General features: G+C 45.2%; 1 protein-coding gene across 13 annotated transcripts in view; it reads right to left on the bottom strand.

Moving 5' to 3' along the window:
- Window positions 1-676: 676 nt before the first annotated feature.
- BTRC (beta-transducin repeat containing E3 ubiquitin protein ligase) overlaps window positions 677-26,654 on the bottom strand; it is a 171,308-nt gene continuing 145,330 nt past the window's right edge. For all 13 annotated transcript variants that reach the window (XM_084633284.1, XM_084633291.1, XM_084633296.1 and 10 more), the window contains 10 exons: window positions 24,617-24,803; window positions 21,098-21,194; window positions 20,128-20,265; window positions 19,014-19,132; window positions 12,540-12,789; window positions 12,000-12,118; window positions 9,203-9,313; window positions 7,270-7,348; window positions 2,038-2,229; window positions 677-1,003 (listed from right to left, as the gene is read on the bottom strand). In XM_084633284.1, the coding sequence (XP_084489410.1) occupies window positions 2,068-2,229; window positions 7,270-7,348; window positions 9,203-9,313; window positions 12,000-12,118; window positions 12,540-12,789; window positions 19,014-19,132; window positions 20,128-20,265; window positions 21,098-21,194; window positions 24,617-24,803 (1,262 nt within the window). In that variant the 3' untranslated portion in view covers window positions 677-1,003; window positions 2,038-2,067. The remainder of the gene's footprint in view (window positions 1,004-2,037; window positions 2,230-7,269; window positions 7,349-9,202; window positions 9,314-11,999; window positions 12,119-12,539; window positions 12,790-19,013; window positions 19,133-20,127; window positions 20,266-21,097; window positions 21,195-24,616; window positions 24,804-26,654) is intronic.

Raw genomic sequence — 26,654 nt, 5'->3', positions numbered from 1 at the left:
CTGCGGCTCCCTCTTCCACCCTCTGGCGGTGGCATCTCCTGGGGGAGGAGGAAAGAGGGAGCCAGAGTCTTCTCCTCACCCCAGCCTCACGTTTCTATCTGATCAGAAGTAGAAATCGTAAACCATTAACAAAATCCGCACGGCCCTTGGGGCCAGTAGCAGGAGAAACAGACCCCTGCCCTGGGTACAGAGAATGTCTTTGACAGTGAAATACTGCCCCCTGCCCTCCTGGAACTGATTCCCACCCCTAGGCAATATGGGACTTGGGCAGAAGCCAGTTTAGCCTTTTGTGGACTGGCACTGCCCAGACTGGCAGCCCAATGACTGTGGAGGGAAATTGCAATACACATCCAGCCTCTAAAGAGTTAGAGGGACAAGCAAGAGATGAAAGCAAGAGGCGGATTTGGCTCCAAACTGTCAGCTTCAGATGCCGAATAGCTCCACACGCCCCACTTTCCGGACAGAACGCCCAAGGCAGCAGGGGCTCTCACCTCCTCTCCAACACGGCGTTTGTTGCTTTTCAGAGTCAGCAGTTACATGGTCTTACAAAAGCCCAGCAATGATGTTGTTTAATATTCTAAGCAGCAGCCCCTTCCCCCCCCTCGGAAGTGACTCTCAGCAGGATGCACAGTGGCAATGAGTCTTCTGTTTAACACCAAAGCAACAAATTCTGGCAACACGTTAAATATATTTATAGGACATCTGTGACTGGGGCAAGAGGGAAAAACAGGGGAGTGAGGACGGGAGTGGCTAGGCAGAGGGGAAAAGGAAGAGGGCTGGTTTAAAAACGTTAATCGTTCATGAAAGACCAAAGACATCTTCTGATATAGCAGCACTTCAGCAGTCGGCTGCGCTGAGCAGACCCTGTCGGAGATCAACCGCAGGCCAACTTTGTTCTAGAAATGAATCTGAGCGCCTCTCTCTTCCGCAAGGATTGGTTACGTGGATAGTTCTTTTGTCCCGGCATTGGCAGATAATTTAAATACTGCAGCTTAAACGAGTTCTGAAAAAAAAGGAACAAGAAGAGCCCTTTTTTGCACCAAACTCATCCTTTTAAGGAACACCTCTCTCATTTCCCGTGTATTCTGAGGAGGTGGCTGGTGCTGGGTTGAGAGCTCTGGAGAGTCCAGGTGTATTTACACACTGAACAGGGGGCGCACAGTGCAGGTGGTGCTGCTCCCACGCCCTGTGACAGAGAACCTGCCTCACCCCCGCCAGTGAAACTAAACTGCCACCCAGGGCCGCAAAGGCAAGGGTGGCAGATACGCTAACCACAGGGTACAACCCAAGCCCATCCTAAGCAGCACCCTCCATAATACCCCACACACCTCCAAGTCAAATCCAGCTCGATGATTAATCTGGTCATCCATTAAGATCCCCCATAACAGCCTTGAAGTGGTAACTCTCCTTGCTGGGATAAAAGCTAGAGGGTTAACACTACACACGCACACAGGCAAAGCTTGATCTTAGCAGCCTACAACTCATGCGGCTAGGGCGTTGGGCCTTATGAATAGATAATGCTATACATCAGCAAATTTCCATTTAATCAGGCTGGACTCGCTCGTCTGCACCTCCTCCACTGGCCAAATCCATTATCCTGCATTCCCCAACTTTGGGAGAACGGAGCCGTCACTACCTAGGAGGAAGTGCAATTGCCATGATTTGGCAGAACCTTCTAGCTTGGTGACAACTGCCCAGTATCAAACCACCTGCACCCCCATGTTAAGCAGCAGCTCCTCCATTCACTCTGAAGAACCTCCCCCCGCCCCCCTCTTCCTGGCTGGGTGGCAACAACTGCTGATTTAATTGTTGAGGGGAAGCTGGGCCAAAAGGGGAACTGGGTATAAGGACTGCAGGTGCCACATGCCAGGAACCCTTCAACAACTCCTGCTCGAAGGTACCAAAAGGTTCTCTGCCTCCTGGAGGGATAACTACCACCAGCCAAGATGGGAGATACTGACCACCCAAACAAATCATTCCAGCTCAACGTTTGCCTCTTCTCCCCAGTGCCCACATGCCCTTGTGCCCCGTTTTTACCTGTGCGCGTGAGGTACAGTGTAGTGTTATTTATCTGGAGATGTAGGTGTATGTTCTGGATGGGGAGCGGGTCGATTCTGCTTGGGCAGCTGGGTCATTCAGGAAGTCCCACATGAGGATTGTGTCATCGTGCGAGCTGCTGATGATCTGGAATTCGTCGAACTGGAGTCGAAAGACTCTCCCAGAATGCTCCTAACCGGGAGGGTCAGAGAGACAGCAGGGATTACTTTACAGACTGCCTGGCTGCTGGGAATGCATGGTGAACATTAATAATTGATTCAGTTTTTGGTCAGTAAACCCTATATGGCTACTGTGTGCCATTATCTCTGTGGTACAAGCTAGTTGCGTAAAAGTACATCTGCCATATTTGGAACCTGGCCCTTCAGCAGGGAACACACACCAGAGCAGACACCTGCATGGAGACATTGCTCCCTGAGCCCCATGCCCTTAAACCGAGCACTCCTCATAGGACAGCTCTTCTCCAGAGTGGCTAGGTGTGGCTGACAGAGCGATAGCCTCATACCTCCTACTATGCAGCTCAGCACTGCCTCCATAGCATTTCCACCAGCAGTGGGTTATAGGGGAACAGGGACAGTTTGGCAATTGACCAACCTGATTGCCTTCTATGATGAGATAGCTAGCTCTGTGGATATGGGGAAAGCGGTAGATGTGATATATCTTGACTTTAGCAAAGCTTTTGATATAGTCTCCCACAGTATTCTTGCCAGCAAGTTGAAGTATGGATTGGATGAATGGACTACAACGTGGATAGAAAGCTGGCTAGATCAGGGTTCAATGGGTAGTGATCAACGGCTCGATGTCTAGTTGGTAGCCAGGATCAAGCAGAGTGCCCCAGGGATCAGTCCTGGGGACGGTTTTGTTCAACTTCTTCATTAATGATCTGGATGATGGGATGGATTGCACCCTCAGCAAGTTCGTGGATGACACTAAGCTGGGGGAGAGGTAGGTACGCTGGAGGGTAGGGATAGGTTCCGGGGTGACCTAGACAAATTGGAGGATTGGGCCAAAAGAAACTTGATGAGGTCCAACAGGGACAAGTGCAGAGTCCTGCACGTAGGACAGAAGAATCCCATGCACTGCTACAGACTAGGGACTGAGTGGCTAGGCAGCAGTTCTGCAGAAAAGGACCTGGGGATTACAGTGGATGAGAAGCTGAATATGAGTCAGCAGTGTGCCCTTGTTGCCAAAAAGGCTAACAGCATATTGGGCTGCATTAGTAGGAGCATTGCCAGCCGATCGAGGGAAGTGATTATTCCCCTCTATTCAGCACTGGTGAGGTCACGTCGGGAGTATTCTGTCCAGTTTTGGGCCCCCCACTACAGAAGGGATGTGGACAAATTGGAAAGAGTCCAGCAGAGGGCAACGAAAATGATTAGGGTGCTGGGGCACATGACTTATGAGGAGAGGCTGAAGGAACTGGGCTTATTTAGTCCGCAGAAGAGAAGAGTGAGGGGGGATTTGATAACAGCCTTCAACTACCTGAAGGGGGGGGGTCCCAAAGAGGATAGATCTAGGCTGTTCTCAGTGGTGGCAGAGGACAGAACAAGAAGCAATGGTCTCAAGTTGCAGAGGGGGAGGTCTAGGTTGGATATTAGGAAAAACTATTTCACTAGGAGGGTAGTGAAGCACTGGAATGGGTTACCTAGGGAGGTGGTGGAATCTCCATCCTTAAAGGTTTTTAAGGCCTGGCTTGACAAAGCCCTGGCTGGGATGGTTTAGTGGGTGCTGGTTCTGCTCTGAGCAGGGGTTGGACTAGATGACCTCCTGAGGTCTCTTCCAACCCTAATCTTCTATGATTCTATCTATGAATTGATCCTGAGTCTCCTGCTTGGCACTGTTGCTACTGCTGAAGGAGGAAACAGCTTAAAATGGAAGAGACAAAGGGGACCATTATAAAGTCAAAATGACATTGTAATGATTCCTCCTAAGCAGTTCTAAACGTAGCCGCAGGAAAGGCCCTTCTTTAGAGGCAGTTTGTATTCTTCTAGGAGGCTGAGTAGAAAGAGTATGGCAATCTACGCCAGATCCTGCACATTGTAAAGCACAACTCACTACACTTTCCTACATGTGCTGGCTAGCTGTTATTGGTGCTCCCTGCTGCAGGCGTGGGCAGCAGCTTCCCTGGTCAAAAGGGATTGCAATCAAAACCAGCGCAATGCCTCCTGACTTTAGTATCAGTACGTGGCTCCTTGTTATGCCTTCCACGCTGCCAGACGTGGTGTAAAGAAAACCAAATGTGATAAGATATTCTAACCATGACAGCTAGTTTTAAGATGGGTAAATCACAAAAAATGAAAGGTCTCTCAAATATACTCATCAACAGAACAGTTGCCCACCGAACAAGAAGCTACTGTTTTGACAGAGCAGGACTCTGAAATGCAGCTCCTTTTTGAATGCAAGGAAAAAGGACCGTTTCATAGTTGTAAGGCAAGTTCTGTTTTGTTTTAAATAAGGTTTGTCTTACAAGTAGCATCCTTAGTTTTAAAATTCTACTTAATTAAACAGACAGATACTCCAGGAGTCTGGCTTGGCATGTATTCAAATAGGAATGGTGTTTCGTGTGCCCAACAGACTAGAGCTCCTGCTGGGGAAAGTCATGACAATAGCAGGTGCCACAAGGAGACTGAAAGAGACAGGTACTTTGAAAGACTGCTTTGAAAATGAACTTTTCAATCAGTGTTTACTAAATGAAATCCCTCTACCTAAAGATCCTATGCACTGATCACTCTACTTGCCCTTTAAAATCACAGGGGCAGCTGGTGTGATGCACGCTTCCCATTGTAAGTTAAAGCCAAAAGAACCTGGCCTCCTTAGCTTGAAATGTAAAGCTGCGCCATACTTATTTCTCAGCTTGGGAAGCTGCTGTCAAGCTTATGAGGCTGTTGCTCCATCCAAAGGAGGGAAAAATGAAAGGAACTGGCACGCAGCGAGCATTTGTTATCTGCAGACTTTTCTCCTACTGCTTGAAAATTGAACACAAACAGCAGGAGGCTTGCAACGTTTATTGAGAGGTTTCATTTTGGAGGACGAGGGAAGAAAAAAGAGCATGAATAATCAGATACTAGGATGCTCTGCAGTTACAGGCATGAAAGACCCTAAAAGTAATGCTCCATGCCCTATCTTCTCTCCTTAGCTCGCTCACTCCTACAAACAGGGATTTCTAGGCATCCATTCACAGATTCCTACAATGTTTTCATCCCACAATTTCTGATTTATAATGCAATTATTCAGGATACCTGTATTTTTCACTGCCGGAAAATGCAAATGGAATTGCACTAGTTAAATTAAGCCTCCCAGGTTAGCAGAAAAACCACAGTGCCCAAGCAGGGTCTAAGATTGGATCAACACTGTTAATGTATGGTTTCAGAGTAGCAGCCATGTTAGTCTGTATTCGCAAAAAGAAAAGGAGTACTTGTGGCACCTTAGAGATTAACAATTTTATTTGACCATAAGCTTTTGTGAGCTACAGCTCACTTCATCGGATGCATACTGTATTTTCCACTGAATGCATCCTATGAAGTGAGCTGCAGCTCACGAAAGCTTATGCTCAAATAAATTTGTTAGTCTCTAAGGTGCCACAAGTCCTCCTTTTCTTTTTACTGTTAATGTATGGAAGTCTCAGACTCTCTGGGTCTGTATATTCACAGGCACAGGGCCGCTCCATGGTTTGCAGCTGATACATGACAAAGGGGTTTTTTGGGTACGAGCCATTGCACTATTTGCAGTTCTGCTGTGCTAACAAGTGGGGCTTCCAATGTATTGCTTGAAGACATGCCATTCAGCAACACACGGGAGATTCCTCTGAACACTAACTTCGAGAACTGGCGAGCTTCAATACGTGGAAGGTTTACAGCCAAGGAAATGGCCATAGAACCCCAGAAATATGACCAGGTTTGACATACACTAACGCCACTGAAGCCTGAGTGTTTCTCTCCCCAAAGCCAGTGCTTTAATGTCCTCTTCTCTGACTTTTCAAAGTGAACTGGATGCTGAATGCCACAGAAAAAGCACAGCAGTAGGCCAAGCTTCTTCTGGCCTCTTGCTAATATATCTCAACTCTGACCTAGAGGGATCACCCCTAAGACCTTGTCTGCACTGGCATTTTTCTTGAAAACCTTCCCCTATTGCTCTACAACTAGTGTGACTCTGCTGAAAGCAATAGCCAATGGCACTTTTACCATCATCATTTAGACCCACACTGAGCACCAGTGGGAGAGAAGAAAAATGCTAGTGTAGACAAGGCTGAAGGCTGACGGGTTCAGCGTCTGCAGCCCACTCTATCCGAGGCACCTCTGCTTAGATTTCCAAGAAGGGAGCCAATTAGTGCCAGTTGTGATGTTTTTGGTCCTGTGTCTAATAATCGATGCCAGCAACTCGGCCTCACAAGCAACCCTACAATAAACACAACCCAGCATGTGGGTGCTAAAGAGAAAATGTCACAAATAGATTTTAGTTATGAACTTAACATCAATTTTAAAAAGGGATGAAAGCACTTCTTTTAACTACCCCCTTTAACAACAATAGTCTGGCAACATTAAAAAACTGCCAGAGAGAAGAAAGAGGTCCAGGAAAAGTCCTGGTCACTCAGCAGCACATAGATTATGCAGGTTTCAGACTAGCAGCCATGTTAGTCTGTATCCACAAAAAGAAAAGGAGGACTTGTGGCACCTTAGAGACTAACAAATTTATTTGAGCATAAGCTTTCGTGAGCTACAGCAAAGCTTATGCTCAAATAAATCTGTTAGTCTCTAATAGATTATGCAGACTCCATAGGTATGCTCAGCGGAGGGTATCATGCCCTTGAGGTCAGACCCTCAGCTGGTGCAAAGTATCACAGCTCCACTGACTTCCAATGTTTGAAGTGGTGACAGGGGTGTTCAGGAGCGGAACATTCTCCCTTGGGACTGGCACTGAGCTGATGCCCTGGTGTATCGTTAGGGACTGCCGAAGAGGCTGTAAAACGGATTCCTTGACTGTGTTAAAGGTCCCATGGCACTTTTTGCAAGGCTCTGGTTTGAAAGTCTTTCTGGGTGAAAGATCCCATAATACCTTACATTCAGACACATCTACAAGCCTGCCCTTTGGGGCCTATCATCATCTACTTCATCTGAACTTTGTCTACAACAGCTCAAGCTTTCATGGCGTAATACAGCTTTGACAAAGGCTGTCCGCCCCCACCTTGAAACCCCCCCCCCAACCAAAAGCTCTTACCACGAGGGTTCGCAGACAGAGGGTCCCAGCTGGAGCACGTGGGTCCAGAGCAGCCACAAGATCCCACACTTTAATTTTCCTGGAGAGGAAAGAGGGACAAGCACGAAAGCTTTGTTACAGAGAAAAGTTTAAATGGTTCATCAGCAATTAAAGTTAACAGCTTAGATAATACATCCGGCTCATGGAAACATACAGAAACCTTTTTGCTCTTGACACTTGGCTCTCACATGCTCTCTTGGGTAAAGCCTGCTGATCTTACAGGTGAAAGTATATGGTTACCATACAAATGAATTACATAAAAAAGCAGGTGACAGTAACTAATGTAGAAACCTGGGTGAAGGTTAATGTAGACACTTCCTCCTTAATGGCAAACAGGCCAAAGGCAATGAAACGGAGTGATCACAGCTGTGAGAATGCATTTGGGTTTATACACAGATAATGTGACACATTATATAAAGCCTCTTGCTGGACAAGAAGAAAAGCGTGTCTAAGTCTCCACAGTGTGGATTCATCCCCTCCTTCAACTGGTACAAGCGCGTCCCTTCCTCCTAGAATGTAGGCAGGCAGGCAGGCTAGGATTGCTCTACCAGGGCAAACTACTGCTATGGGCAGCCACAGGCAGGTTCCACAAGAACCACGAGAGCTCAAGCATTTCAGAAAACAGGACACATTCAGTGGGGAGGAAAAGGTGCATCTCCATTGCTCCACAGCCCAGGCATGCCACTGCACTGGTATCCAGCTTGCTAGAGGTTTGGGGTTTAGCTATAAAGCTGGGGTGATGACACCCATGTCTTAGCATTAGACTGCACCAGATCGTAATGTCAGATTTATTACAGAAAATCAAACAGGGCTGGGCTGGAGATTTCCCTCACCCTTAAGCCATACGGTCACCCCTAGAGTTCAGTCACATGCCCTCCTCCCTTGTACAATGTAGTGACTATCTTGTAGTATGAAGGGTGCTAACAACAGGATGGGGGAGAATGAAGTGTGGGAACCCATGCACCCTCATTTAAATCAGTCTGCCGGTGTAGGGCTGGAAGAGAGTGGGATTCTATACACTAGTAGAGGGACTCCCTGCCCAGGAGCAAGAAGCTGACTTGGTAGCACAGGGGACATGCTATCCAAATTAGTTACACAAGACCCCAGTGTAGCTCAGAGTTATTCAAGCCTGGAAAAGGAAAGTCAGCTCTTCCCCAAGGGAGCCTGGACACCAGCAATGTACCAGGAAGCTAGCCCACCATAGCATATACAACCTCCGGAGTGAAGTAAGCCTCTTCCTCGTGCCACGGAAATCTGGCTAGCTGCAGTGGAGAGTGCTGGAAAAGGACCCTGCTCTTTGGAGTCCCTTTCACAGTGCAAGCAGCAATGCTTGGTTAAGCACATTGCCCTAGATTATCGACAGGAGTTTCCAGACCAAGACACTCACTGTGTGCTTTTCAGTCCGCCTGTTGTACTTTGTTGCCTTCTCTGACTGGCTGTGTGTCTGCTCGTTCACTTCTCTATACTACTCAGTTATGTGGGGGAAGGGAGTAGGTAGATGTGCACGCACACTTATGTGGAACAAAACTAACAGCAGGAATTGTGGGAGCTGTAGGAAAAGCAGCTTCAGGTCTGGCCACTGCTAGACAAGAGACACTGACCTTATGGACTCAGTGCTCTGATCTACTACATTCCTGGGCAGAGAACTAGCTGATCTGGTTGTCAGTGATTTAAGCATGAGGAGTTCTGCATGGATCTGCCATGTGAAACTGCTGGAGAACACACACCACAGAAGACCCGATCCAGAAAAGGGAAAGGCCAGGTGAACGTAACACACTTCTCATATATTGGCCATAAATGTGAGAATAGCACAACTGACAACAGGTCTAATTTTTTTGAGGGGGAGGGGGAGGAAGAGGGATACTAGGTGTCTGAACCTCGTTAACCATCTCACCCATCATACGCCCCACTGACTATCCTCTTGTTATCGAAGCGTATGCATCTCACCAACTCCTCATGGCCTTCCAGTACTCGTAAACACGCTCCACACTCGATATCCCACAACCTGGAAGAGATTAGGAAGAAGAGGAGAGAAAGTCTGAAAATCCATTACTGCAATGAAATATTTGGTTTCAGATTATAATTGGTCAACGGGTTCTCTGGAAATAAAGATCCTGATGGCGCAAATGTGGAAGGTATTGAATTCATCACCCACAACCTCACCACTTTTTTCCTGCAGCTCAGCTGGAGCATATTTTTCAAAGAAAACCCTGTTACGTTACATTCAGGTTCTAGTGGGTACGAGGTCAAGTGACTTGACACATGGCAAACCAGTGACTCTGAATAGTCGGCCCTGGCTCCTAACCTGTGCAATCTCATTGCAGTTCTGGTGGAGGACGTACAGCAGCACTGCTGCAAAGCGCCTCCCTGCCCCGGAAGCAGCTGCCGCCTGAGAAGGGCTCAGCTTGGTGGGATGTTTTACACAGAGGCAGAGGTGTAGCCTTAGTGCATAGGGGCGCTGGGGGAATGATTCACGTTTTAAGGCCAGAGAGGCCAACAGATCATCAAGCCTGAACTCCTGTATAACACAGGCCAGAGAATTTCACCCAGTTACCCTGTATTGAGGATAATAACTTGTTTTTGACTAAAGCAAGTTCCAAAAAGGCATCCAAGTCTGGATTTGAAGCCATCAAGAGATGGAGAATCCACAGCTTCCTTTGGAAGCTTGTCCCAATGGTTAATCATGGTTAAACACTGGTGTCTTATTTTTAATTGGAATTTTTCAGGCTTGAACTTCCAGCAATTGGTTCTGGTTATGCCTTTCAGTACTAAAGAAAGAGTCCTTTAATATCCATTATTTTCTCCCTATGAAGGGACTCCTACACCATGATCAAGTCACCACTTGATCTTTCTTCTCTTTTCTCTACTGATGGTTTATATTTGGAACAATGAAACATCCTGGCCTCAATGGCTCCCTGTATCGAGTTTTTGGGTTTAAATGCCTTGAAACATGATGGGCCCATTCCTCAGCTGGAAAATTTGACTTGCATCAGTTGAAGAACTGACCTGAAATCCCACCCAAATAATTTTCAGATAGACTATATCTCTAAGGAAGACAAACTTTAATTTCCTACTCTTTTGTACACTCTATATTTACAGAATTGGAAAATCTTTTAAAACACTCCCTTCTGAAAAAAAATTCTTAGGGAGTCTAAAGGTTTTCAGCCTCTAGGACATCAAATTTCAGAAGTTACAAACTTCAGATTTCACATCATACTTCACCCAATTGAAGGCCAACATCTTGTATCTCATGTAAATTAAAATCAAACATACATCAAGACATCCACATAGATTACTTAGTAAGCTGCACTCTTATCACCTTCCCACAGATACCCACGCTCAACCAATGCTTGTGGAAGGCTGGCAGAGTAAGTGAGCAGGTAAACCTTTCACCATGACTTGAGGGCCACTGGACTTGGGTTCAGCTAAGATTCACTGCCAACTTTCATGAAATTATAGCACAATTTATCTATCAACTAGGAATTTTATTCAGTGTAAGAATAAGAGTAACTGTATTCCTCTTTAGGTTGATTACTGTACTGAAATTTTTGTTGGTTATTACAAGTGGTATTTTAGCTGATTTTCTAAATGCTGTGATATTTAACTATTTTCTACTCCCATTTCTTTTGGCTCTGAGTTTCAAAGTACAGTACAAAAAAGGATTTATTCAAATTCAAGTGCACAATCTTCTTGCCACACTTAAGGGTGTTTTAGAAAAACAGCACAATGTAATCACCCCACATTTCACTGTGTAAAAGGAAGCAGGAGTCAGTGCTCTCTCAATCTGGCTGGTCCTTTTACTAGGTCATGTCATCAAGCAGACAGCATGCAAAATTTGGCACAGCACAATTGGTTCAATCACCTTGTGGTGTCACAGACAGGAGTGTCAGCTTCCTGTGGAATTCAGAGGAGGAAAAGGTGGCTGCTTGTGGGGAAGGGCGCCCAGCAAACAAGAGCCTCTGTATTCACCACTGACAACAGAGGACTGGTAAAACAAGAAAGGAGACAGTCCATTCCCAAGTTTCAGCTGCAGGGAAAAGTTCTCCTCTAAACCAGCAGGTGACAGGTAAAAGGGAGGCAACCCAACCACTCATTTGTATGATCCAGGCACTTACCACAGTCAGTTTCACGTCGATTCAAGTTTACTGAACAACGCTAGTTAAGGAGATAATGGTACATCCCTCTAGTTGCAGCTGCATGATGTACCAAGAAATCCTGACTCCCGGCATGAAATGGGTTACATCTCAGGCTGCCATTAGGGCAGCCAGGAAAGTGCAAGAGGGAGAAAACTGAACTTCATGCTCTCAACCAGCTATTCCAAACTATACCAGATGCCAAGCACCACAAGAGGAGTTTGGTGTGAGCCCAGGAGATTTCTGCAGAGGATTAAATGCTTCGTATTGCATGTCTGACCCAGCTTGCCAGCTATTTCACTCACCAAAACTGTCTAACCAGCCTGACTTGCTGATTAGTATGGCACTCGTGAGATAGGGAGGCTACAAAGCAATGCAGAAAAATGGCTTTCTATACCCCCCTTCAGTAGTTCACAGCATTCTACAGCAAAGGCTGCCCAGTTCCAGGGAAAATGGGCACAGATCATTTCGGTTATCTAACTTCGGCATGTCCCAAGTGAACCGGAGACAACGGCCTTGCAGGAAACGAGAACTCCCTGATGGGAACTTGCCTCTCACCTGATAGTGTTATCTGAAGAGCCACTCACTACTAGCCGATCTCTGTACTGCAGACATGCGATGCCTCGTTTGTGGCCATTTAAGGTGCGCACAAACTCGCAGGTACTAGTGTTCCAGACCTGAGATGGGGAGAGAAAACACACGGGGCCTAATTATTAAGAGGTAACTAACGGAGGGGAGGGACCTGTGGGAGAAACAGGTGTGCCCGGAATGTTCAAAAAGTCATCACAACCTCGAGGTCACAAGTCAAATTCAAGACATTGTTGCTGACGTAGGGAACACTACCTTACCAGTGACACATGGCTACAGACTTCTATAGTTAACAGACTGACTCTTCATACACAGAGCTTTTATTGTATTATATTAGGACTTGTTCCCAAACTAAACCATAGCACTTTCGAAACCGATTAATAGTTTATGTATGAATTGGCTTTTTTCTGAGTTTTAACATCGCCAACTCTTATGTTCTCAGGAATCTGGTCATTCTTTCTGGTTAACAATGACAAGTGCTGTAAGTAAGCAACCTCTGAAATTTCTTACCTTTATAGTCCTGTCACCTGATGCTGACACAATGTACTTGTCATCAAAGTCCACTACGTTGACAGCAGCTCTGTGTCCTACCAGGACCCTCCGCAGGGTAATGTCTGTCGGGGAAGCCATGTCCCAGACGGCAATGGAACGGTCTTTGGAACAAGTCACCATCATGCCATTGTTAAAGCGCAGGTGAAGCACTGCTTCGCAGTGGTGAATCAGCGTGTTTAGCATCTCGCCGGTATTTACATCCCACACCCTGAAATCCACACAATATTTCAAACCAATGGAAGGGAAAGAGGGTGAAAAAAATTACGTTTGATTTTTCTGCAGGAAAAGAAAAATCAAGTCGTTGGTTTTATTACAAGCAAACATCACATACTAAACCTAGAATCTGCTGAATAGTTCACGACAAGATATATCACATAAACGAGCTGATTACGAAAATATTAAAGGAGTCCAGCAACCAAAAAACCTGCAATGCAATTAGCCCCATAACAACAACACAGCAAAGCGTTTTGTAATGAAGTGACTGTGTAGTGCTGATGAAAGGTACCAAACTGACAGCCCTGGAGATTGAAGTCCCCTGTTAGCTCTGCCGGCTGCTCTCTCCACCCCCAAAGTTATGCCTATCTACCCTGACCTGGGGAGACCCAGTGCTAGAGGCAAGTTCACCCCCAATGGTCCATTCAAACTTCACCCTTGCTGCTGGGACTGCCAACAAAGGGGACAATTTTCTGTAGTAGCAGAAGACCAGAGTGTGCTTTTTCTTTGTTAGCAAATCTAAAAGAATCATTAAAAAAATTACACTATTGGGTTAGATGGGGTTCTAACAGCAGCAAATTATTTATCCTGAACACACACAAAGGAACACTACTACGTTTCAGGAATTTGTTGACAAGGCAGAAATTAATACAGAGTTTTTATGTCAATTGACCATTAATAGGTATAGTCTATTACACACAAAGGATAACTTGTGGTTAAAAGAATCAGGAACGTGCTCAATTTAAAGAGCTTCTAGGACAGGCGTCGGGGATATTAAAGTTTAAAAAGCGACACAGTTCCTTTTGGTGCATTGTTTGTGAAGGTCTTTACCTCAAGGCAAAATTCCGTTCAGCAGCTTCCTGCAGCCCTATCATCCCCTGAACCCCAGCTACACTAAACTCCAGCAGCATAATGGCTGTATTATCAAATAGCAAAAGGCTGTGGAAATTGAATCCCTCCTCCCTTAACGAAGCTTGCAATTAAACACGGCAGGGATGTGAAGGAGAGGAAAAATGTCACTCATGGTTATGAAATACAAATGGTTGATTCCATATGCTACAGTAACAATGCCCACGTTCCATTCTATGAATCCGATGAAGTGAGCTGTAGCTCACGAAAGCTTATGCTCAAATAAATTTGTGAGTCTCTAAGGCGCCACAAGTCCTCCTGTTCTTTTTCTGGATACAGACTAACACGGCTGCTACTCTGAATCCTGTTTTGTGTGCTCTAACCCATCATGAAACTTGGGCTGCAGCAACTCTCAGTCCTAAAAACCAGGGGTTTCTGAAGAGTGCATGCCACCTCCCATTAACCCCTCTCAAAGAGACAGCTTTTCGAGTAGGCTCTGGATGCCTCCCTCCTGTCACAGGGCAAGCTTATTTGAAAATGCAAAGTGATACGTACTGTGATGCTGGGAGAGCAGGTGCCAGCTCACGTGAAGGTCCCCATGTGTGAACTGAACACTGACAAACATATACCTAAAAAAACAGGAGGACTTGTGGCACCTTAGAGACTAACAAATTTATTAGAGCATAAGCTTTCGTGAGCTACAGCTCACTTCATCGGATGCATGCAGTGGAAAATGCAGTAGGAAGATTTTATATACACAGAGAACATGAAACAACGGGTGTTACCATACACACTACAGCAAGAGTGATCAGTTAAGGTGAGCTATTACCAGCAGAGGAGAGAAAAACAAAACAAAAAACCTTTTGTAATGATAATCAAGATAGGCCATTTCCAGCAGTTGACAAGAACGTGTGAGGAACAGTAAGGGGGGAAAACAAACATGGGGAAATTGTTTTACTTTGTGTAATGACACATCCACTCCCAGTCTTTATTCAAGCCTAACGTAATGGCGTCCAGTTTGCAAATTAATTCCAATTCAGCAGTCTCTCATTGGAGTCTGTTTTTGAAGTTTTTTTTGTTGAAGAATTGCAACTTTTAGGTCTGTAATCGAGTGACCAGAGAGATTGAAGTGTTCTCCGAATGGTTTTTGAATGCTAGAATTCCTGACGTCTGATTTGTGTCCATTTATTCTTTTACGTAGAGACTGTCCGGTTTGGTCAATGTACATGGCAGAGGGGCATTGCTGGCACATGATGGCATAGATCACATTGGTGGATGTGCAGGTGAACAAGCCTCTGATAGTGTGGCTGATGTGATTAGGCCCTATGATGGTGTTTGGTAGATGTGCAGGTGAACGAATAAACACCATTACAGACCTAAAAGTCGCAATATTACAACAAAAAAACTTCAAAAACAGACTCCAACGAGAGACTGCTGAATTGGAATTAATTTGCAAACTGGACACCATTACATTAGGCTTGAATAGACTGGGAGTGGATCTGTCATTACTTAAAGTAAATTATTTCCCCATGTTTATTCCCCCCCCCCACTGTTCCTCACACGTTCTTGTCAACTGCTGGAAATGGCCCATCTTGATTATCACTACAAAAGGTTTTTTTTTTTTTCCCCCCTCTCCTCTGCTGGTAATAGCTCACCTTAACTGATCACTCTCGTTGTAGTGTGTATGGTAATACCCATTGTTTCATATTCTCTGTGTATATAAAATCTTCCTACTGTATTTTCCACTGCGTGCATCCAATGAAGTGGGCTTTAGCGCACGAAACTTATGCTCAAATAAATTGGTTAGTCTCTAAGGTGCCACAAGTCCTCCTGTTCTTTTTGCGGATACAGACTAACACAGCTGCTACTCTGAAACATATACCTGGAATCAGTCTGGCTCACCTGTGTGTTAGTATTTTTCAAATAGGCATTAGAATTGTAAGAATGTATTTAGACTTTACTGAATGCTTGTGAGTGAAATTAATCTTACTTATAGCATCTGTATCCCTTATTGTAAGGTAATATTTGAGTGGTTGTATTGTGAGGCTCTGACACTCTGTAAATCCCAGACAGGAGAGAGACATTAACTAGTGTGAAGTGCTGATCTCCAAGGAAGGTGTTAGGAGGTCCATCAACACCTGACAGACTTCTGTGGGATTATAAAGAGTACAAAAGATGTTTGTTGTCCATCCCATCCCCCCCACCCTACATGAAGATGAGCCATGCAAGTGGACTCCTCCCATCAGCTGAGCTTGCAGCTCAGAACACACGGTAGGGGTTTATTATTCCCTCCCCCAACAAGAAGGAACTGGATCTCTGTGCTACTTGGACTCTGGTGGCAAGGTTTTTAGGCATAAGCAAGAGGTCCCCAGTGCCCAGCCTGGGTTAGCCCTAATGGTCATACAGAGCTTGTTGACTATAGAAGCTTCTATTACTTTTTGACACTTAAGCTTGTAACACATTTATGCATCTATATTTACCTGCTTTAACCATGTAAATAACTCGTTTCCTTTTCCTACTTAATAAATGTGTAGGTAGTTTATTGTAGGATTGGCTACTAGCATAGTCAGTGAGATCTAAGGTGCGACTGACCTCGGGTAAGTGACTGGTCCTTTGGGATGGAGTAATCTGAATATTGCTGTGATCCGTTGTGTAAAACAAAGGCAGGCTCAATTGGGTGGGGAGCTGGATCAGAGCACCCAAGAGGACTGTCTGTGACTCCATGTTTAGGCTGTTATAGCACCTGAAGAGTTTCTCTCTGATATTTAGTTGGTGAATTCTAAGTATAGGACGCACAGCCAATTTGGGGCTTGTGCCCTGCTTCCTGACAGGGTACCCGGAGGTTGGTACCCATGCTCTTGAGCCACTTCAGGCAGCGTTACACCTGTCATTTGGGATATGTCCACACAGCTCTGGGAGGGTGCTTCCTAGTGTAGGCAGGCAGACACGCGAGCTCTCCTTGAGGTCGCACACTGAAAATAGGAGGGAGGCCACAATGGCCTCGGCAGCAGCTTGGGCTAGCCACCTGAGTACAAACTCCCCCAACTCCCAGGGTACATATTTGTAGTTTGAAGCGCTGACTGTACCGCTGTGGCCATGCCATGAAGTTTACTAGCTGCTGTGGCAGAATACCTTTGGTGCCTACCAAAGGCAAAATTTGCTCTGCATGAGCCCAGGATAAGAGTTATTGCTGGCTTGGAAAATTTAACAGTAAGAAAGAAAGAGGGGATGAACTCACTCCCACCTTCTTTTGAGTCACTGCATCTCAAAGGAAATGCGATTTGGTGAAAACGCACATCACAGCTGGAGTCTCACATTCATTGTGCCCACTCTTTTCAGTCTGAAAGCACAACTTACAACATTCCCATCTCCGCACAAAGTTACGGAAACCACACGCCTTCCCACTGCATTTATTTAAAGGCATGTCTACAGTGCTCATCGCTGAGTTATCTGAGCACCAGGCATTGGCATTACAAAACCCTCCTGGGAAAATCACACCCTCACATTGCAGAACAACATAAGAATCTCACTCCATCCAGCAGACATCCAAAAAATGCCAGGAAGAGCTAGGCAGTAAGTATATTCTTCAGGGGAGGCCTCTCTCTTGCACTCGTGGGGAGCCAGGCATACTGCACTGTGCATGTGTGTGCATATGTACACCTTTATATCCATCCACAAACAGCCCACACTTTATTGCACGGCAGGAGGCACACAGCTGAATGGTAGGGGGTCGCAGCTACGCACTAGGGCTCAGGTGAATCTGAAGAACTCAGCCTGAAGTTCACCTACTAGCATATCATCTGGTGGTCAAGAATCACTATCCCAAAGCCCTGCACAGACAGAGAGATTGGTAAGTAGTTCTGAGTAACCAATTCAGTGAAAACCATGGAGCCCCAGGCTGTGTAGACAGACACCCGTTTATGGTGGAAAGCACAAAGACGGCTGCCTCCAGTATGTGAAGGAACCAAGGCTGTGGACTACAGAAATGTGCCATTAGAAAATCAGCAGTATACAGAAAGGGCTGTCAAACTGAGCAGGAGCTAGTGATCTAATGACTTACCTGGTCAGGTGGGTCCCTGAGATTTTGTATTGGAGAAATGTTAAAGTCCATCTGTACAGCCAACTGGATGAAGCCCTCCTTCTCAAGGGCTAAAAGTGTTCCATCGTTCAGCCTCTGGGGTCAGTGCACATATTTATAGATACAGCGGGAAATGAAGTATTCTAGGCAGTACCCAGTCTGCAGTTTGACCTTCCCACCATGGACTGGGAAACAAGAGAGTCTTTCACATCGGTCAGCCTTTTCTTTTGTACTCAGAGTTAAACATAATGCTGCCCCATCCGATCTCAGCGCTGGTTAAATGTCCCAGTAAGAGATGTGGCATGAATTCTGGATTTATGCAAATAGTAGGAACCAACAGAACTCCCAGCGCCACAAGCTTGTGTGTGCAATACGCAGGGGTTGAATTTTAGGGTCACCTGCTTATGACTGGTGGCTTCAAAATGAGTTTCGGCAACAACAGAGAGGAGGAGCCGGCAGCCACGGGAACAGGAGCATGAGTGCAAATGCTGCAGAAAAGGCAACTGACATAACTTTTGGCCTGCTTTCAACAGTGCTGCTTGGAGCTGCATAGTTCATACTCAAGCAGAAAGAGGGGACCTCCTACTCACACTGGCACAGGGAGACCTATTCTTCTGGCCAAGCTCTATCCTTCTTCCCCAGCCAAGGGAGAAATGTCCCTCCCCGCTTCCTGCTATACACAATAGTGAGCTGGTGAGTCTCTAGTTCAACAATTGAACATGTATTTCCAGATATTTTCATTTCGTGAAGTGATCTCATTACAATTTTGCCCACTCTAGTCTCCTGAACCAGGCCCCGTGACCTTCCCATCTGGAGAGTAGATTCTAACTTGAACTGTCCAGCCTTGCAGCATGGGTTTGGCGATGAGCGAAGAGAACAAGGTCATAGAGTGGTAAAAAACCATTTAGTTGAAATTTAATAAAGACACACAGGGAATCTAGCCAGGCATCTTGTGTTAAATCTAACGGAAGAGGTGTGGCTAAAACCCCTGCATGGCTTTGAAAACCTAACCAAGGTCTTTAAAAATCTCTACCCCAGGGCAGATTCTTAGTAAAAATTCACAAAAGTCTCCTTAACACAGCTTGGAAATCTCCAGTCTTTGCTTATTTTCCATTTCCCTGTAATAGGCAGCAACACTTGAGTGGCAAATTGATTTTTAAACAAGTAGGGCTTCTTGCTAGAAAGGAGCTCACTGGGACGACTCCGTGGAAAAGGCTGAACAGAGAACAATTAAAAAAAAAATCTTTTCCGTACCGTCTGAGGGCACAAAGCTCAGTTTCAGAAGTACATACCTGACGGTTGAATCAGAAGATCCAGTAGTGATCACCCGCTCGTCATACTGCAGGCATAAGACGGAACCTGTGTGTCCAGTCAGAATTCGCTTGCATTCCAATGTATTCTTATCCCAGATCTAGGGTGGCAAACAGCCTGGTCAGTAAGACGTTCATCACTGTATAAATGGTGTCTGTTGCTGGGCTGGCTGTTTCGGTTTTTATTACATACTGTTTGCGGATCGAGCTTCCTTAGTAGCACAGAATGCACTTTGTTATTCCACGGGAGCTTTGGTGCAATATCAAACATTCTTAATATCTCTGGTTTTAATATAAATACAGGCTCTACGCTTCTCATCAGGGAACAGGGTCGCCCGTCATGACGGGAGGACCAACAACACTGCTAGCAAAGTCCGTTCTATAAGGAAGCGGAGCATTTCTTGCCAGGTGAGACAGATTTACAGACGTTTCAAGGGGAAGGCTACCTTGTGTGCGCCAAAGAAAAACTCGCCTGGGCTAGTCCAGTGTTTCTCAACCTTTGTGACACCAGGGACCAGCTTGCTGCCTTCCTGAACGGTGTCAGGGAGATTGCAGGGACTGGCGCTGGTCCACGGACCTGTTGTTTAGAACTGCTGGGCTAGGGCACCTTCTAAAAAGTCTCTTACCAACTGCTTCCTCCCACACTGAAATTAGGACACAATATTCATAGATTCATAGATATTTAGATCAGAAGAGACCATTATGATCATTCAGTCCGACCTCCTGCACAACGCAGGCCACAGAATCTCACCCACCCACTCCTGCAATAAACCTCTCACCTATGTCTGAGCTATTGAAGTCCTCAAATCGTGGTTTAAAGACTTCAAGGAGCAGAGAATCCTCCAGCAAGTGACCCGTGCCCCATGCTACAGAGGAAGGTGAAAAACCTCCAGGACCTCTTCCAATCTGCCCTGGAGGAAAATTCCTTCCCGATCCCAAATATGGCGATCAGCTAAACCCTGAGCATATGGGCAAGATTCACCAGACAGATACTACAGAAAATTCTTTCCTGGATAACTCAGATCCCACCCCATCTAATATTGCTCATGAAGCCTGCTTTACACACCCTAGCTTGGCCACCTTGGGGAGTTCTCACCTTGATAGTGTTGTCTCGCAGGCCACTTACTATCTTCTGATCGTCATACTGTAAACAATAAACCCCTTTGCTAGTTTCACTCCGGCAGTGGATTCTCTGTAAACTGTGCCTTCCACACCGCCAGTTTGATTCTATTGTCTTGGGGACGGGGAGCAGAGAAGAAAGAGAAGCAAATTAGAGAAAGTCCTGTTACATTTCCCAACAAGGCAGCCCATTAGATGATACAGCGTGCTCCCAAGGGAAGTGGTGGTGGGGGAACTAAGGCTAGAGTGATTTATAATGACAAAGTGCTGGAGAGTATAGCATGGTGAATGTTGTTGCATGGGCCATGTTGGGGATCCACAAGCTGACCTAAAAGGTTTTTTCCATCTCTAACTTCTGTGACTCTGTGGAGCGTTCAACAAGAGGACGCTCAGTGACTAAAGAAAAGCAAAAAGATCGAGATCTAGCCGGTGGTTATATGGCCTCAGTGATCAGAGCAGCTGAGCACCTCTCCTGCAATTAAGAGTTCAAGCATAGACAAGAGTTGGTACCTTGCACAGAACTGGTGCCACATGTTTGATGCCCTTCTCTTTGAATTTCACGGACTGTCCTCTCCGGCAATGCACAGGTCTCCCTGGCTCAGCTCTGGCACCTCACCACAACCTCTCACTAGGCCTCACTATTTTTTCATAGAAAGAGCCATGAGATGCCTGAATGCTGTCCAGCTGCTGCTATGACACCGTGTATGCTGTGCAGATTCACCAGAATCTGCTACTTTAAATACATCTGACAGCTCGTGCAATTACATTCAGGGAAGGGAGTCGCTAAGCCCTATGATCTTTATTTGACAACTCCAAAACACGTGAATTTGGGGCAAAACATATGTATGCCATGAGCAACATTTATCAAAACCAGTGTGAGGGTTTTGCTGACATTTTAACAAATCAGAAAGTTAAAAACCATACAAAATGAAACGTTTGTTTCTTACCTCTATGTCCTGTATAATTTTTGGATAAAGTGCTCTATAGAAGGAGTTGGGTGGGGCAGTCCCATCAGGTGGCTTATTTTTAAATAGATACTGTCCCCTGGAACACAAGAAACATTTCCCATTCAACACAGTCCACTTTTCAGCAGTGTTGGGCAAAGGTTTCTAAGGCACTTTACTAGATGCATTGCTGACCGTAGGGGCAGGGGACTGATTAGCATTCAGGCATGGTGGGCTCAGTAAGCACTGTTTGACCTGCTCTGTGACTGGGTTGTATTTGGATACGTGACAAATTCGGATATGTGACAAATTCAAAACAGGTATTAGCAGACACCTAGGGAATTTCAAATGTGTAATGCATATAGGTCATGAGCCACTATTGCCCAGTATGTGAGTAATAGTGGTTCATACGTCCCCTGGCTTCTGTAGCTACTGTGTGTGTCACTTTTAAAAGAAGGGGATCAAACCTTCATAACTGCCAGTGAAGTGGGGGAGGGTCTGCAGGGAAGGCCAGCAATGGGAGAAAACTAAGGAAGGCAGGCCCCCCAAAAATGTTACGTGCCCAAGGCTTGAAAGCTGCATTAGCAGGAGTGACATCTGCTTTGGCACATGGACATTTTACGGCTGCTGCTAGATTCTGGTAAGCAACATTTCATTAGTGGCTCCTTCCTCATTTCAACACAGATTTGGAATACTCATATCCCAAGCTAGATTTTTGCTTCAAAAAAAATTCAGTAAACGGCAATCACTTCCTGCTGTGTAAAGAACTTTAATTCCTCATCCTGAAGTTAAGAAGTCACCAAACACGGTGTGGAAGCTAGTAAACCCTACCATGGGCGTACTAACTGCTGTTTTGCCTGGCAACATGCCTTGCGAAGTGGAGATAGGCACAAATGCCTCGGAGTGTAATCCTGGCATCAGAGGCATGGCGTTTACACTGGGCCAGCTCTCTGCTCCTCCCCTCCACTACTCCATTACAGCATGATTAATTGTTCCAGATCCCCATGTGCCTTTCTTGTCTGTCCCTTCCTCACAGTACACCTTGAAACTACAGTACACCTTGACAGCTCGGGCCTCAGCTATACATAGCATGAAACCTGCATCAGAGAAGCTACAAAAATGATCTGAAGTTTTTAGTTTATAAGGACAACAAAATAGAGTGCTGAACAAGCATCTGAAAGACACACAAGGGGAACGGCATATATTTAAATTCCCTAAGAAATTAGTTTAAACACATGTTTTGGGGCAGAGCAGTTTTCAGCTCCATACTTAGAAGCCTGCAGATTTTCAGACTACAAGAAGTATCAGCCATTAACAGCACTGGAATAAAGGTTTGTGTTTCCGGTCTCACTCTCCAGGATGTGTGCACATGACCAGATAGGCACATGCATGCAAGCAGGCAATTGTGGTCCAGGTCCTAATCATTGCAGAGAGAAGTTGATACAGTATTTGCACATGTGGAGTGCTTTTAGAAGAGTGAAGGTTAATCACAGGGGCAATGTTTTGAAGACTTCCTGGGGAGTCCTGGAGGCTCTTGGAAACTGCACATGCTTTGGAGGTGGGGACAATGCTTGACCCAGACCCTGGAACATTTAGGTTACATCTGGGTTGGTCTTCAAATAGAACCAATTGCGTTTTAGCTAAAGAAGTGCTTGGAATGATATAGAAGTAACTATTTCATGTCCCCTCCCCAGCTGAGGACAATCGGACACTGCAGGGGTGCCCCAAGGACAGAGCCTGAGGGACATGTACCCATGTACTTTCTCTCTCTATATATATATGACTGTAGGGTAAAAGGAACTCAATCAGCTGCAGGTTTTGATGTCTAGAAAACCGAATGTCTTTTGGTCACTATCGAGACAGACACAAACAGTGCCCAGGTATGTTTGTTTTTTTATAGTAAATTTTCTATAAATACTTGTGCCAATCCATATGACCCCACTCATTCCTGGCAAGTTGTCAGTGTGGTCCTTTGTGCTGCAGAGTTTGGGCTCTCCTGTTGTAAGGTACCAGGAAGCAAGTGATGAAATCAAGTGGTCCATGCACTGAGCTAAGTGAAGAGCTTTAAGCGAATGACACCAGTCATCTATCATTCTGAACTGTCCATCTATTCACTTCCCTGTGCCATCCAAAGCACTGATTCCAAGCTACAAAATGCTATATGGCAGGTCCCCAAGTTAAATTAGATATTGCCTGCCTCTTTTCCCCACCCAACTGTTCCTAGGGTTAACCCCCTCCTCCCTATCAGAGGATATTCTCCCTGGGAATACATGCTTGGGGAATTCCATCCTGCAACCAACTTAAACAGGACACAGTGCAATCCTGAGGGAGCAGCATAATGATGGGGGTGGAGGAGTATACTGCTGACCTTCAAATACCCATACGATCAGCAATGGGCATCAATGTAAAATTCTGAATATAGAATGAAATACAGGACTGGGATTTCTCTAAATATAGAATGAAATACAGATAATCATGGGAAAAAGAAAAGGAGGACTTGTGGCACCTTAGAGACTAACAAATTTATTTGAGCATAAGCTTTCGTGAGCTACAGCTCACTTCATCGGACTAACACGGCTGCTACTCTGAAAGATAATCATGGGGCTTCTCTAACATTTCCCCTTGTGTCCGCAGCTAATACTGTCATGGAAAGGAGTACTGAACACTTCTGATAATCACTATGCTCCTGGAAGCAGATTTGCATAGTATTAAGGACAGTTCATAATCATGATTTACTTGTCTTTGTAATCTGTGACAAACAGTGTAACAAAATGAACTTCAACACACAACAGAATTTTTGTTTGCAACTTTGTATCTTTTTTTTCTTTTTAATAGCAACTAAAATGCCTAAGCTGTCACTTTTATCTTGTTTATGAAATATTCATACCCAGCTTTTTTGCCGCTAACATCCTGGGGACACCCTTGGAAAAGAAAATTATGTATTAAAGGGCTTACCCTAGAGAGGGAAAGTTCTAATGAAGTGTTAACAGAGCAGCTTCAAACTCAGGGGAGACCCTCGGAAGGCTATTCCAGCTGATTATTAACTAATCTATCTGCATTTCTAGAGTCCCCTACTCTCCACGGTACCTACCCTCGGATTCCAGTTTGAGGATTGCACAGATACAGCGTAGAGTGAAAGTTTGCTGAGGAAACACTAATTCACACCACACGCCCCAGCTCCTAATCCTAAAAATGTTTTTCTGCTCTGAACTGCTGGTGAGCTTATTGCCCTTCTTAGGCATATGCAGCTTCTTACTGTGAAACTGAATGAGAGGCTGAACAGATTCTGCGGTTTTATCTCTCACTCATTACTGAGATACTGGAGCACCTGTGAGAGGGGCAGGGAAAAACACGCGAAAAATTGGTGGTAGAACCAAAAACGACCAACCTCCCCAATCCCTGAATTTTGCTGTAAACAAATGTCAAACTAGAAACAACAGGGGCTGACTACGAATGTAGCATTACACACACACCATCCACTGGCCTAGATGGCTAAGAAAGCGGAATTTGCAATTCCCTCACCATCCTCTCCTCTCTGCCAACCCTCTCCACAACGAGTCTGTCCTGACCATTCTCTCAATAAGTTTCTTCCACAGCATGCCATCAGATGTCACCCGGTACCATTCCTTACACACCAGCTCAGCAGCACATAACGATTTGGCATCCAGGTACGACAGTATGTTCTCGGCAATGTGATCCAAACCCCGAGCTGGGAAAAAAAAAAGAGAGCATTAGTCATTGGGGAGATCGTAAGACAGTTTAAACAACTCCCCTTGTCTATTATGGAGATGCAGTCTCTTTCCTATCACTGCTCATCCATTCCCCTGTATGCAGAGCTGGACCAAGTTCACAGAAGAGTATTTGCTGCTAAGTTCAGGAACAAACAGTGTTTTCCCAACTTGTTTTGGATCAAACACAACAAGGCATTAAAAATAATAAAGAATCCAGGAAGTCATTCCAATCTATTTCTATGGGTTTTAGCACTAGGGGGATAGTCTATGGATGGCATTTCCAACGCAGCGATGCAGCCCCCAAAATATCTCTATATTAGGACCATTTCTCATCTTGCTGCTACAGCTGTTCTCATGTTCCAACGTCTCAAAAGCTGTTTTTGCTAAAGTAGTAGCTTTTGAACGTAATGAAGAAAAAAATATATATTCCCAGTGTGTACCCTGAAGGGTAGTGGTACCTTTAGACATGGGAGGGGGGAAGTATATGCAGATGCATGGAGGAGAGACAGCCTAAGGAGAGAGTGAAGCAGGTTTGCTGGTATCATTTATTTCAGTAGGTGGAAGAAAGCGTATGCTGACACTGTCATTTGCAAACATTTTCCAGTGTGAATACCAGAAGGGTTGCTTTGTGTTTCAATAGTGCTGCAGTCAAATGGAAGACAATTGACTCAAAAAAATAAAAGGGCACTCGACCAATAGCCTGGTTAACACCCCAGTGGATATATAATAGGATAAAATGTTGGACTACAGTGGGGGGTTCACCCTGTGTTGTTTAAAGTGAATGGGTTTATCCATTACAATTCTCTACCACCCCCTCAAACCTAATCTGCACAGAGGCCTCAGAGGAATAAGATGCCTATAAAATAACATGGTTGCACTAATAAAGCTTCTCTTGGCTGCTGTTCTAATTCACAAGTGAGACAGCAATAGTGAGGGGGTTATTGCTCTTCACAGATCACATTTCAGAGGCTTCACAGAAGCTGTAGTTAGGAGGAGTCTGCCCTCCCCCAAGCACAAAGTTCTGCCCAACAAAGAGCAAGCATGCCAGATTGGTATTACATGCAACTTCCCTCCTCTCCCTAACGAAACCCACTAAACATCCGGAGTGGGATTAAATACCTCTTTTCTTACTCTTATTACAACAGCCTCAAAGACTGAGCCCCATTTGTCAGCAGCACAGAAGTAGGAAGCAGTAAATGAATTGTGACTGGTTGAGTCACATGTCCATACTTAAGCAGATGGAAAGTGAAGCATGTATCAGCTGATTCTTATCAGAGTTCACAGGACACTATCTATTCTAGCTTTTGTGTCAGACTGATAAATTAAAAGAGATCTCAAAATTGGCTCCTCATGCATGAAAATGATATAACACAGCATGGCTCCTGATTCCTTCCCTTATTCCTAATGCAACAGTTTAAAACGTAGCCACATGCAGAGAAACAATTTTATGATGCTTTGGGCCCAATCCTCCACCGCCCAACGCCTTGTATCATTTACAACTGTGCAAAAAAGAGCATGCAGATGACGACAGAAGGTACCAGGTGGTGGAGAAAGAGACCCAAACGTGTCTACACCGATGCAGAGTTTGGGTGCTATATTGCAGTATTAACCCACCAGGGTTCCCAATTGTACAGTTTCAGTTTATACACATAGATATTACACATATAGCTTTACAAACTCTGTGAAAGAAGCTGGATTGATAGTTCTGAAGGCTGAAGTCCTCTGTTTATCAGTTGAGCAGGTGCAGGATGGGGAGTGTTTCCTCTAGCCACCCCTTATTTATGTGTCACAAACTTCATCTAGTGGGGAAAGGTGATGTCAGTTTGCTT

Source organism: Lepidochelys olivacea (genome assembly GCF_965140295.1).
Source record: "Lepidochelys olivacea isolate rLepOli2 genome assembly, chromosome: 7".
NCBI lineage: Eukaryota > Metazoa > Chordata > Testudines > Cheloniidae > Lepidochelys > Lepidochelys olivacea.
The sequence above is the reverse complement of the archived record's forward strand: the minus strand, read 5'-3'. Positions and strand labels throughout refer to the sequence as shown.